This window comes from Aulonocara sp. 'chitande type north' Nkhata Bay, linkage group LG3, assembly GCF_057382095.1.
Source record: "Aulonocara sp. 'chitande type north' Nkhata Bay isolate Kocher_YH1m ecotype deep benthic linkage group LG3, A_spYH_male_GT1.1, whole genome shotgun sequence".
Classification (NCBI taxonomy): Eukaryota; Metazoa; Chordata; class Actinopteri; order Cichliformes; family Cichlidae; genus Aulonocara; species Aulonocara sp. 'chitande type north' Nkhata Bay.
In genome coordinates, this window is record NC_141346.1 from 28,939,814 (window position 1) to 28,954,327 (window position 14,514).

The 14,514-nt window shown below is 40.9% G+C and overlaps 1 protein-coding gene across 1 annotated transcript in view; it reads left to right on the plus strand.

Moving 5' to 3' along the window:
• The window catches only part of trpc5a (transient receptor potential cation channel, subfamily C, member 5a), a 217,915-nt gene that overhangs the window by 110,179 nt on the left and 93,222 nt on the right, over positions 1–14,514 (plus strand). Inside the window, exons 7-8 of the mRNA XM_086275570.1 lie at positions 1,005–1,142; positions 1,708–1,914. Of these exons, the coding sequence (XP_086131696.1) occupies positions 1,005–1,142; positions 1,708–1,914 (345 nt within the window). The remainder of the gene's footprint in view (positions 1–1,004; positions 1,143–1,707; positions 1,915–14,514) is intronic.

Sequence of the window (14,514 nt, forward strand, 5' to 3'; positions counted from 1 at the left end):
TTTGGGGGATGTTGCATAACAGGCAACCCACCCGCAGTAGATGTGCTCGGTGTGAGGTCTCGCAGCAAGCTATCAAATACGGCGCATTTCTGGGCTTTTAAAAAAAACGCTATGCGTCGCCAGGTGTTTCATCGGATTCTTGGTGTTACCTCCTTTGACAGTATCACAGTATCAGCTTAAAGCACTTGTTGCTGCTGAGTTTGCATATTTTGCTGTGAAGTACAGCCAGACTTTTGACCGCTTCGCCTTGAACATTTTTAATCTGTAGCTCTGCTCTAACAGAACGTACGTACCTGGCCCCGCCTACTATCCTCGGAAACGTAAAATGATTGGCTAGAATCTAAAGTGTATCACAGCTCAGGAAAAAAAAGCACCGAAATAAAGCACCGAAATGTGCGGTGCTTTTCGGTCTGGTTACTACCGTTTATGTCAGAACGCACCGGACACCGGTACCCATCCCTAATGATAATGATAAAAATAATGTCCGTTAAGCTGCTTTGCTGCTCTTATTTTTTTTAGTCTTGCCCAGGGAATGAAATGAAAAGAACTTTGTTCAAACAGACAATAAGTCATTAAAGCATTAGGCAATATTTCTCTATTAATCTATATTTACAATGAACACTAAACGTTAACAGACTGTTCATAGTCTAGACACACCACACCATAGTCACTCACACAAACTGGTTAAACGAGTGTTATCACACTGCTGGTGCAAAATCTGAAGACAAAACTGAAAAACTAAAGTTCACCATCTTGTTCTGTCTGTGATAGATGCTACCCTATGACATAGTTGGCCTGCAGTTAAAACACTTGAACCATGCATGTTGAACATCCACTCTGGGAACAGTTATGTTACATGTGTAACATAACTGTTAGATGGCCAGTGTGTTAGTTTTTGTTATACCGATTGAAACTGTTTCTCAATGTTAACGGTGCCTTCTGCAAGTCTCGTAGTTAATGTAAATCTTAAAGGAGGGGTAAAAACCTTTCCTGATTCTTTGTAGGTCGACAGCCTTCGACACTCACGGTCTAGACTCAACATCTACAAGGCTTTGGCCTCACCATCTCTCATTGCGTTGTCCAGTGAAGATCCCATCCTCACTGCCTTCAGACTGGGCTGGGAACTCAAAGAACTCAGCAAGGTATGGATGTTGATGTCATGTTTGTTGACCAAAAGAAGAAACTTAACAAAACTCCTTCTCTTCATACATAGCCCATTACTTTTCTAAACAGCCAAGGTACAGATGTACTGGAGGAAAGCAACCTCCTAAAACTTGATGGGATGTTAAATTAACTGTGGAAGGAGTAGCATTCAGCATCATCTTCCTCTTACTCATTTGCCTCAAGTATTTCTTTCACTTATGCTGTCAAGAGTGACTAGTCTCCCCCTGCCTCACATTTTTTCTAGTATTTATCGTCTCAAAAGTAACAGCAAAAAGACTCTCACCATACCTTACTATAATCCCTGCAGTCTTTTCTCAGGTAACAAGAACAGACACACTTCTTCTCCAATACTGAGTCTCTATGATGCAGACTTCAGAATGGTTTATGTCAAATAATACTTTCATTTTTGGGGTCCACAAGGAGATTGTGATGCTGTTAAGCTATTCCAACACCAGATGGAAATCTAAAACTGAGGAAATCAAAGAGCCATCACATGTTTCCCATTAATCCTACAGCTTTAATCTTACTCCACCCTTATTTCAGGTGGAGAATGAGTTTCGTCAGGAGTATGAGGAACTGTCTCAGCAGTGCAAGCGTTTCGCCAAGGACCTCCTGGATCAGGCCAGGAGTTCTAGAGAACTTGAGACCATCCTGAACCACAGAGACAACGACCAGAGTGAGGAACTAGACCCTAGACAGTGCCATGATCTGGCCAAGCTCAAACTCGCCATCAAGTACCACCAAAAAGAGGTAGGGACTCGGCTTGGATAGGAACTCCTATTAAAGAATCTTTCAGACCACTCCTCATCAAATCACTCTGTTTCTTATGAATAAAACAGTCTGTGTGAATGTCCAAGATGCTTTATATATGACCATCACAGTCAAGGTAGCATGTCTTTTTCATATTTGCTATACTTTTACCCAATGTGAGCAGAGTGACCATCAGCTGGCTGAATAAGCACTTTGGTCCTAAAGTTAAACATAACATTACAACCCAACGGTAAAGTCAAAGATTTGCTTTGTGAATAATGAAGTAAAGGTGTCCGGAGCCACAAATTAAGTTCAACTCCCTTATAAAGTTTACCCTGTCCGGCCACACATTCATGTTGATATATGTGAGCTCCTGCCTTGGAAGCTGTTGGCTATTTCGGCTGTTACAGGGAGACAAAAAAGAGTGATTACAAACAGTGCAGGCTTTGCTCTGCTTTCTACAGGGAGTGCAGAATTATTAGGCAAGTTGTATTTTTGAGGAATAATTTTATTATTGAACAACAACCATGTTCTCAATGAACCCAAAAAACTCATTAATATCAAAGCTGAATGTTTTTGGAAGTAGTTTTTAGTTTGTTTTTAGTTTTAGCTATTTTAGGGGGATATCTGTGTGTGCAGGTGACTATTACTGTGCATAATTATTAGGCAACTTAACAAAAAACAAATATATACCCATTTCAATTATTTATTTTTACCAGTGAAACCAATATAACATCTCCACATTCACAAATATACATTTCTGACATTCAAAAACAAAACAAAAACAAATCAGCGACCAATATAGCCACCTTTCTTTGCAAGGACACTCAAAAGCCTGCCATCCATGGATTCTGTCAGTGTTTTGATCTGTTCACCATCAACATTGCGTGCAGCAGCAACCACAGCCTCCCAGACACTGTTCAGAGAGGTGTACTGTTTTCCCTCCTTGTAAATCTCACATTTGATGATGGACCACAGGTTCTCAATGGGGTTCAGATCAGGTGAACAAGGTGGCCATGTCATTAGTTTTTCTTCTTTTATACCCTTTCTTGCCAGCCACGCTGTGGAGTACTTGGACGCGTGTGATGGAGCATTGTCCTGCATGAAAATCATGTTTTCTTGAAGGATGCAGACTTCTTCCTGTACCACTGCTTGAAGAAGGTGTCTTCCAGAAACTGGCAGTAGGACTGGGAGTTGAGCTTGACTCCATCCTCAACCCGAAAAGGCCCCACAAGCTCATCTTTGATGATACCAGCCCAAACCAGTACTCCACCTCCACCTTGCTGGCGTCTGAGTCGGACTGGAGCTCTCTGCCCTTTACCAATCCAGCCACGGGCCCATCCATCTGGCCCATCAAGACTCACTCTCATTTCATCAGTCCATAAAACCTTAGAAAAAACAGTCTTGAGATATTTCTTGGCCCAGTCTGGACGTTTCAGCTTGTGTGTCTTGTTCAGTGGTGGTCGTCTTTCAGCCTTTCTTACCTTGGCCATGTCTCTGAGTATTGCACACCTTGTGCTTTTGGGCACTCCAGTGATGTTGCAGCTCTGAAATATGGCCAAACTGGTGGCAAGTGGCATCTTGGCAGCTGCACGCTTGACTTTTCTCAGTTCATGGGCAGTTATTTTGCGCCTTGGTTTTTCCACACGCTTCTTGCGACCCTGTTGACTATTTTGAATGAAACGCTTGATTGTTCGAAGATCACGCTTCAGAAGCTTTGCAATTTTGAGACTGCTGCATCCCTCTGCAAGATATCTCACTATTTTTGACTTTTCTGAGCCCGTCAAGTCCTTCTTTTGACCCATTTTGCCAAAGGAAAGGACGTTGCCTAATAATTATGCACACCTGATATAGGGTGTTGATGTCATTAGACCACACCCCTTCTCATTACAGAGATGCACATCACCTAATATGCTTAATTGGTAGTAGGCTTTCGAGCTTATACAGCTTGGAGTAAGACAACATGCATGAAGAGGATGATGTGGACAAAATACTCATTTGCCTAATAATTCTGCACTCCCTGTATTTCACTTTGTGTGTGTATATAAGTGGAGTAAGACAAGTGACAATAAGAAAGCAGAGCAGAGGAGAGAGGGATTAAGATAACTTTAATCTTAGATGTCAGAAGGCCTGGCAAAAAAATCTGTCTCCATTAAAAGCAAAGAGAGAAGCTGACAGTGTCATAGTCATTTTACAAACCTGGAGCGGTTCAGTGGTTGTTCATGGGTTCTTTTGTTGTTGTTGGCTGGGAGCTGTGTCCAATCAGCTTGTTTTGGTCTAAGATGCTGGTGGTCTAGTGTCATATTCAGTTATTCTCAATGATTGTAGCACCTTTAACATGCAGCGGGGTTTGACCACATACACTATGCTTTATAAACCCACACACCAGCACAAAACATTCTACATTTATATTGGTCTTTGCCAGATGAAAACTCTCCAATCTTAGTCACATTCATAATTGAAGGTTTCTAAGTTAAACTATTAGTGTATTTCTATGCATATGATGCCCATTCTAATGTATTTAATGAGATCAGTAGGTTTTATATAAATATATTAAATTAAAATTTTGTTTGTCACATACTCAGTATAACATGTAGTGAAATGTTTGTGTCCAAGCTGCGGACAGGCTGCAGATGTAGCTGCGCCATTCCAGGGCTTAGTTTTAGCATGGGGCAGGGGGTCTAGTCAGGACCATTACTGGATACCGAGTGGGAATCAAACTTGCGACTCCTGCTCTGTTTTTAAAAAAACAAACAAAATAGAACACCTCCTGTAATGTTGTTGAGGAATTGGTGGACCTAATAGTTCACTATATAGGGGTTTGTCAAAGGAGATGAGGATGCTAGCCGATGTACACTGTAGAAGCAAAAATCTAGGGAGGAACAGAGGGTGAAGGCTGGTGAGCGGTTGAGGTGCAGGGTTAAATAAAAGAGGGAGGATGAAAGGGACAGGGAGGGAAAGTGAGATAATGAGCTGGAACAAGAGTGAGCAGATACAAAGCCAGCAAACGAATGAGAGATTTAATGGGACAGAAAGTGAGGGGAAAAAATGGAGAGCTAGAGGGATCAAACGAGTGCATGAGCGAGAAAGATATGGAGATTTGATGGGATAGAGTTAGAGAACAAAACAGAGTTTTGGAAAACCCCAAGGCAGTCTGTGTCTCTTCCCGTCCATCCACATGTCTGTTTCCTACACTTTCTAACTTTCTGGAACAGAGGGATACTGCCAGACAGATGAAAGCAGAAGTGAAAGGGCAGAGCAAGGGGAGGAGAGGAGGGGTGTCAAGGAAGATACGTAGATGGACTGGGGGAGACGTAAGAGCAGGAAAATGAAATGCTTTATCTCTCTTGAGTGCAAGAGGTGACAAAGGTAAAGATCTGAAGAGAGGCTATAGACACGCTGAGTGCCAGACAGAGGGATGGCATTTCTCCCTCCTGGGGAAGGAAGATCAAACAGGTTAAGGTGAGAAGCTTTAAGGAGTATGCACCAAATCAGAATTTTCTGCTTTAATCTTTAGCACAAGCCCTACTAATTAAACATTAAACGCTTTTGTGTTGTTTAATGTAGAGAAAATTTAAAAGCACAGAAAAAAATCATACCCTAAAGTAATCTTCAAAATGTTCAAAACTGTCTTACAGTTAAAGGTTATAGACATTCCTGCAAGCAGAGCTGAACATCTGAACATCTAGTGAAGTTTGCAATATCCACAATAAAGTGACAGTTTTCATGCTAAACATGGTAACCATTATACTGTTTAATAGTTTTATGTGATATCATGTCGGAATCATTTGTACATGCTAACTTGTAAGTGAAACTTTTAATATGCATATATGACATGCTAATAGGCTAACATGCCTAACAATGGTGTATGCTACCCTGCAGCTGACATGCTAATAAAGCATGCTGAATGATACATTAAACATTAGCTGAATAAGATTTTTTTTAAACTTTGTGATTGCTTACTAATGTTCTTGTACTTGTTATATGCATATTTAAAATTTGAATGCTACCTTTGTATCAGTCATTATGCTGACTATGCTAATGATAACCCACTACAAACAAACTTGCTGAAACAGGCAAACTTGTGATTCAAATCTGTAAAGAAAGGTGTTGAGGAAGTGTTTGAGCACTATATGTTTATTTATGCTGCTTTTGGTACTTGGTACCACTCAAAACCACACCAAAAAAGACAAAAAGACTGGGGTTCAATCCCCAGACAGAAAACAAAGTTGGTGTGCCCACTTTTGGATGACAGATGTGTGTAGGCTTTTCAAGTGTTGTAGTAGTAGTTTGAGGTATAAATAGACATGGAGAGCAGGAAAAGTGAATGACTTTTTCACCTTTGAAGGTGTGTTGGTGCTGCAAAAGATTAACGGGAATGGGGGATATTAAAAAAGAGAAGATGAGTGGGGGGCTTGAAGTGCTTTTCCAGGGCAAAGGATTTAAGAGGATGGAGGCAGGAGCTATTTTGCCTTGGCAGGCGTGGTGACATGGAGATTTAGGAGGGCACTTTATGTCTCTGGTATGGTGGGAAGAAGTGAAGTAAAGAGAGAACGTGAAGGGGAGTTGGAGTTATGGAGGGTGTCTTTCCTGAGTAGTTATAGTGGAAAAACACTGGTGTGAATGGGACATAGGGAAGAGATGAAAACTGCTTAGTTGTCCTTGTGTATTAGTGACAGAGGAGATAATATAATGCAAGCCTGCTAAGAAATTATCATATAAATTGATGGAGCCATAAAAAAAAAGCTTTAGAGAATCCATTGTGCAGCTAAAACAACTTCTATGCTATGCGAGTCTATGCTTCGACTCTGCATAGAGCTCTGTGACTACTTTCTTTTTGGTATGACTCTATCAGCCAATACTGAATGTGTCTTGAATTTGTTTTTAACATCTTTTCAAACGCAGACAATAAGTGCTGTGATCATGGCGGTAATTTCTAAGGGCTTTTCTGTTTGTCTGACAGGGGACATAAATGTATTTGATGGCTTTTGGGAGGAACTGTCTGAGTCTGTTTGTTGCAAACAAACATAGTTGGATCAATGGGACTGCATACTTATCAAACAAATCAGACAAGCATGAATCATTTGCATCTAGCTTTATAACATTATTACACTCGCTTAGTACAAGTAAAGCCTGGTGTAGGCTTTTAATATTTCTTGTAGCCATAGTGGAGCTATATGGTAATTGTACTAGTTTAAATACTGAACGACAGCAATTTCAAGAGTTTAAATAATAAAACCTAAAAGCTCACTCGGGAAACCAATTGAAATTAAACTGAAAAAACCCCATTTAATTCAAAATGGAAACGTGGAGAAAAAAAAGCATCATAACTATTTTAATTTTTATACTTTGTCGATGAATCAAGGAAAACCCAAAATGACTGTTTTTGTTTAATGAGGCAGTGGAAGCCTCATTAAGAAGAAATAGAAATGTCGCTACTTAATACAGCTTTTGATACACAGTGGGGATTTAGCTAAGTAAATACATTATGGGAGCTAGCTTTATGGGCAGTTTGCACAATTGAAACATGTTCACTGTTCATCAGTTTCCAACTTGTGACAATAATACACTAATTTAAAAAAAAAAATCTGTCATGCTTCCATGCAGTGCAACTCACATTAAATCAGAGGAAACTGACTAACGGTCTGCCTTCCTGCTGTTTGCTGGTGCTGGAGTGGGCTGACACCTACTACACCTTGCTGGGAGGTATAATTGGCTGGAGCGCTGGCAGAGTAGTCCTTTGAGCGAGACTCTTACAGAAAGCAGAAAGTCGTATTTTTCAAAACATCCCATGGCATTCTGGAGACTGCGCGAGTGACACTCGGCTCTTAAAATAAGACATCTTCAGATGTAGACTGAGGGGAGAGAGGGAGGAATGGAAGAGTGCGAGTGAGAAGATGTAAGAAGTAAAGCAACTGAGAGGGAAGGAGGAAGAGAGAGAATTGTCAGTGCTTAATAAGACATTCTGAAATGGATGAGAAGCAAAAGGAGATGAACAGGACGAGAAGGGTTTGCTGAGAAAAAGATGAAGTGGAGCTGCTGCAGAAAATATGCATGTCTTCAAAAAGCTGCGACTGAGGCAGACAGTTCATGGCTGGGTCAAAAGAGATGCCAGCTGAGATATGCATGTCCTTTAAGTGGGTAATAATACATCCTTCAGGCCTCTGAAGGATGCAGCCCCTGATTTGAGACACGGCCAAAGATTGAGCTATCTGCCTTCAGTAAGAGGAGGTATATTTGGAGAAGTAAAGGTTAACCTTTCCATCGTAAACCACTGCACTAATTGTTAAGCATTGCGGTGGTAGCATCAGGCTCAAGGTGCAAGCAAACATTTAACCAATACTTCTGACCATGCACGGATTGGAGAAAATCCAAAAACGGTTCAAAGAAATTGAAAGTCCAAAATTACTGCATGATGAATGGATGTAAGGGTTAAACACAACTCTTTTGATTTTGATCTTACTACAGTAAATTACATTATCTTGTCTTATTTATGTCTTTTGGTAAACACAAACATAGCATAGTTATCACATAATATAATACTGACTGAATTATTCAAATCAAGCAGTACCTGTTTAAAATAAGCAACAACTATATTGCAACGAACTACTGTTTCCTTAACATCACACGTTTCATGTTAAAATCTCTGTATCTGACAGCTGGTGGTGTGACAGCTGTGCCAAAATCGGGGTCACTCTGTTTCTCTGGTGGTGGAGAACAACAACCACCTGTTATCTACTCTTGGCGTGTTAAGTGGTGTACAGGAAGAAAATCCAGGAACACTGCCCCAGGTTGATCCTCTCTCCCTGGAGTCTGCACTAAGTTGAATGCTCAGCTGAAGACCCAGCTCGTGCGCTTTCAGTTAGAGAATGAAGAACAGGATAGAAAGACTTTCATCTCTGGAGGGAGTTTGAATTGGAAATGTTTGGAGTCAGACACTACAACGGTTTGTTTCCATTCCTGCAGCTGCTGTTGTTGTATTGGTATTGGTGGAAAAGTAGGTTGCTTCCAAGTTTCTCTACAGTAAGGCTGAAACTTTGATGGATTTGAGTCCATTTATTGCGTTGACATTTGGTTTTAACATACATTATGGTTGATCAGATCACAAGTGGACAGTCTTAAATATAGGGAATTACATCATTAGTGCTCAACTACTCTGTACATATATACCCTTGAAACACACTGGTGTACTGGGATGTTAAAGCTTTTAGCACAAGTCACAGTAGCAGCAACAAGCTGAACACGAGCGGTCATCTGAAGCCCTTGGGGGCACACCAGAGTAACTGGTGTGAATGGCAATGTTTTAGCAGTCTGTGTCCATTAAAAGCAAGCGTTAGCAGGTTCTGGCTTCACTAGGAATCCTGGCATGTCTAATATTTGATTTGGAGCAAAGTAGAGCTGGAAAGTGACCGAGCTGTCTTAGGGTGGGAGACAGGGTACAGCCTGGACAGTTTGCGTCCATCACCGAGCATAGGATTTGGCTTTTAGACCTTTATTAATTAGGACAGTGTATTGAGTCTGTTATAGGGCAGATTTAGGACTGATAAGAACTTAAATTTTCACGTGATCTGCTAGCTACAGATCAGCTATAAGAAATTTAAACCACATACAAAATGTTTCCCTTTTACTGTTTATATTATACTAAAGTTCTTGGAGTTCCTCTTGTAGTGTAGTCATAGGCACTCTGTTTTTTTTCTTTCTTCAACTTACCGAAATCCAAGCACGTGTGTTTTTGTGTTTGTGTATGTTGACACAACAAGAATGTGGCAGTATGAAAAACTCTGAAAGTCTGCAGACTACAGATGCCCTGACAAATGGGAATCCCGTCAGTATTGTCACACATAAGTGTTCGTACCAATAAAAGTGAGTGATCTGAAAGAAAGAAGAAGAAGAAGAAGAAGAAAGAAAGTGGAAGATGGACGGAGGAGCAGGAGGACGGCATGCAAGTGAGAAGAGACAGTTGTTAGCAAAGATCAGGCTTTTCTCGAATTTGGTATAAAGTGAGAGACAGAAGAAGGCGGGAGGAAAATTGGAAGCGAAGGAAAGAGAAAAATGGAGTGAGGAAGTTAACAGAATTTAGGAGAAAGAGAAAACGATATTAACAAAAATGTGTTTTTGAATTTTTGTCTGAGAGATGTTAAGAAAGTGGGGAAATATCTAGGTCTGGAAACCAGGGCAGAATGTCGTGATTGGTTAATAAAATGAGGACTTAAGGCAAGTCTAAATGAAATGGGAAGAAAGAGTACGGTTTCTATATTAGTAAATACATAGTTAGTGTCAGTGTTGATTGTTTCCATAATACTTCATAAGTATGCTCACCAGCCATTTCATTAGTTACTTTGCTAGTGGCAGGTTTGACCTACTTTTTGCCTTCAGAACTGCCTTAATTCTTCATGGCAGAAATTCAACAAGGTCCTGGAAACACTCCTCAGAGATTTTGGTCCATATTCACCCCAAAGCATCACACAGTTGTTGCAGATTTGTTGGCTGATATGACTCTGCTGTCCCACCACATCCCAAAGGTGCTCTAATGGATGACGATCTGGTGACTGTGGAGACCATTTAAGTACAGTGAACTTGTCCCTCTGCAACCCTAAATTGGATAAGTGGAAGAGGATGGATGTTTTCAATCATTTCACCTAACCTGTAAGCAGTAAAAATAATTGGGGAGACCATAGAATCCTGGATGATGCCACTTGAAAAACTGGATGGATGTGATTTAAATCATAGTCAGTGTTATTAACTGTGCTAACAGCTGTTTTTTCATAATTGGACATTTTTTCATGGCACTGATGGATTCCTTCAGACAACGTGATGGAAGTCTTCAAAAGTTAAGCTAAGTAATGATGTTTTTACATGCGGGCCTTTGCAGACGAGTACTCACCAGGTTACCTCTACGCTGTCTCCATCCCTTCTTTCTGAGTGTGTGGCAGCCATGACAAACATGCATTACAGCAGACTGAGTCACAAGCAACACCTGTTTACACTGCTTCATTTATCTAATTCACTCCCTTGTTTCATCTCCCACTACTCCCGCTCTCTTCATTCGTCTTCCACCTTCTACTCTCCCTCGTTCACCATCTTTTTCTGATATAAAATCTCTGGCAGCGCCTCATTTATCCATTGGTGACTTTCACTTTTGTCATGCTGTTCTTCATCTGGCTCCTGCTGTAAGCGGCCGAGTTATTTAAAAATGGTGCTTCTTGTTATCAGCACCTCTGAATGTAAGTGTGTCAATGCTGGTGTGCTCAGAAGTACGAAACCCAGAGCAGATACTGCTTTCTCCATTAGAACAGCTATGAAGGAAGTCCTTCAGGGGAAAACCACCTAATGTCTGAATTTGGGTCATTTCCAGCTTTATAACTCAAAAGTTTTTTAGTGCTTTTTTTTCTTAAGAATCTTGGAAAGTTTATCAATTTAAATTTGCCCCTAGCTTTGAGCACGTTATGAAAGACGGCAGGGACATGTGGTTAGAAAGGCTGCAGACAGGAACAGTGGCCCCTGGACACCATGACAACAACAGATGTTGACAAACAAACAGATGGTAAATGGTAAATGGCCTGTATTTATATAGCGCTTTTACTAGTCCCTAAGGACCCCAAAGCGCTTTACATATCCAGTCATCCACCCATTCACACACACATTCACACACTGGTGATGCCACATTAGCCTCTCCAGGCGCCCTTTGTGCATGTGTGCACTTGCCTATGGGTGCACTGGCGAGCGAGAGCACGCAGGTGTTTATTTGAGTGCACGCGAGCGCACGGGTGTGGGTTTGGTTTTTTCCTCTCTCTTCTTTCGTGCACACATGCATCTGTGGCACTCTCAGGAGACGGGTGATGAACGCCGTCAGTACACTTACATAAGCTTGCCACATACTGCAACCTCGTTCCCGCCTTCTCGCTCTCCTCCCCTCTCTCTGACAGCAAGAGTAAGGGAGGTGACATCCTCTTTCTTTCTGTCTTACCTGATCTTACAATCTTCATCTTCCTTTACTTTAATCTCTTGCATCTTTCCTTTCATCACTTTTATTCTTGCCACATCGGTTTGCTCCAGACCTCCCTCAGTCGCTCGCTCTCTCATTGTGTTTTCTTTTCATCTCTTTCTCTTAGTCTGTTTCTCTCTGTGGCTAACCTCCTCTTAGCTCCAAGCCTTCTTCCTGTATTCACCATCTATGGTTTGTGTGTGTGTTGCTTATGCATGTGTCGGTGTGTACGTTCTGCATGACAGAGGTCACGGTGTCGCACACTAAGTGCTGCCACACTGTTCCACCAACACCAGGCTTTTAGAGCAAATTATATAATGCTGTGACTCTGTGTGCGTGTTTGTGATACAAAACGTAGCCCTGCATGCTTTTATTGTCCCTGAATTATACTGTGTTTGCAAAGACTCACATACATCTGCAAGCTCATACTCATGTTTGTATTCATTAAGTAATCATATTGTTTATACAGCAGTTTTTAAAACAGTATTTATGAAATTGTTTGATAGATAAAGTAGGAGAACATATGGGACGCCCAGTAAGGCAAGAAAGGAGATAAAATGAAGGTAAAGTTGAGAAATCAGTGCAATAATGAGAAAAAAGACAGAAAATTGCAAAATGACTGTAGAAATAATAAAGTGGGCATGACATCGATCACAGATTAGGTCTGTAGGAATGTGTTTTAAGAAAGCTTATTAAGAATGAAGCTGCATTTGATGTTGGAAAAATTCATTTTAATTGGAAAAATAAATGTGAATCACATGTACATCTGTAGTAAGGCTTTGAAATTAAGCCACAATGTCGTGGTTCACAATGGAGGTGGAACCAAATGTGTGACATCAGAGAGATAAAAATAAAAAAACACTTTGATGTGGACATAATCTGTTATTTACTGGCAAATTTAAACCTTTACAGTGGTGGATACTCTTACTAAAGCTGCTTAACATATGTACAGATAATTGCTGTGAGCCAAAAGTTCAGGTTGTAGATGACTCTCAACACTCCACTTTGGACAGTCTTTTTTTTTTCTACTCTTGGATCTCTATGATGTCACTAAAAATAGATATCACAACCCTGCGGTTCAATACTTCTTATTTGCAAGGAGCAATATCACCTTAAAGGCCTTAAAGCAGGGATGTCAGAGTCCTTTTACAGTGTTGGCCACATATAGCCAGCTCTGATCTTAAGTGGGTTGGACCAAGTCTGTTCAATTTAATTTACGAAGCTCCAAATTACAACTGTCGCCTCAAGGTGTGAAAAGTGAAATCCACCTTTCTGTCAGTGTAAAGAAGTTTGACTTTACATTTAATCCCTGAGAAATGGTAATATAAGAAAGGGAAGTGCATGTTTCGGTTTTTCCACACAATGAAGAAATGCTGCTGTGGTAAATGTTGGAAATCTGTCAGCACGACTCTTTGGACTTATGTTTTAAGAAAGAAAAGAAAAGGTCCTGGCAGCTCAGTGCACAAACTGTCTTATAATAATGAAACAGAAGATTTTATTCATGCACAACCATTTTAGTTTCTTACTGATAAAAAAAAGTGTAAAAACTGAACTTTTCTGTCATTTTGTTGTTTTTCTATTACTCAGTTATTTTGGTGTGGTATGAATCTAGCAAAGCTAGAAAATAGTTAAAAGTCCAAAGTTTATGGTCTTCCTCCCATTTCAAATTGGTTGTGAATCATGCAAATCTACTTTAGTATAGTTATGAGATATTTGGAGGTAGTAAATTAGGGCCACCTTAATGCAGGCTAGAAGTATTTCAGAGGTCACTCAGTGTGTAATCCAAAAACAGCGAAAAAGTCATTCACATTTGTCAAAACATGACAAAGTGTTTAAATAAGGAAGCTTCAGTACAAGGATTTCAAAGACAGTGTGGTTGTGTTTTGCACGCAGTGACTGCACAGTGGTCATCTCTTATTCAGCAGCAGCATGAAGATGGCAGCTACCATAGACATGTGCAAATAGCACAGCTAACAGTCTGCTCTTCTCAGGCAGCTAAACTAAAGTCTTTCTAAAAGCAGGTCTGTCCAATCACCAGCCATCATGGTGATGTGTTTAGGCAGTTACTTTGATGCCTCTGTTTAAATGAAAGGGAAGAGTCATTACATGCCCATGTATGTTGTGTACATTAACTGCGGGCATTCATCGGCTCTCCCGATTGGGTAATGTGCTTGCCAGTTCGGTTAGAAGGGTCGCATCTCCAATCGCATAAACGCGTCTGCACCACAAAGACAATGGAAGCACAAACTCCACTGTGCATAAAGCACAACCTCTCATTGACCTGTTGAGTCTAAACCGAGCTTCACGATGCACGCTCTGAAATAACAATCAGTTGCAGTGTTGTTTGGTGGGAGGGGCTTTTAACACCTGACAGCAGTCTAGCGACCACGACAGCCTGTCTGTGTAACGGGGTTGAGGTGTACGGCAAGTGTGTGCACGTTTGTCCCAGAGCGTGAGAGCACGAGCACACCCTCGTCAGCATTCTCCAGCGAGATCAATGCAAATTACATCTCCAATATACTCCCCATGTTTCTCTGGGATCAATACATGCTGGCTGACACACACACACACACACACACACACACACACACACACACTCATTCTTTGCGTCTCTC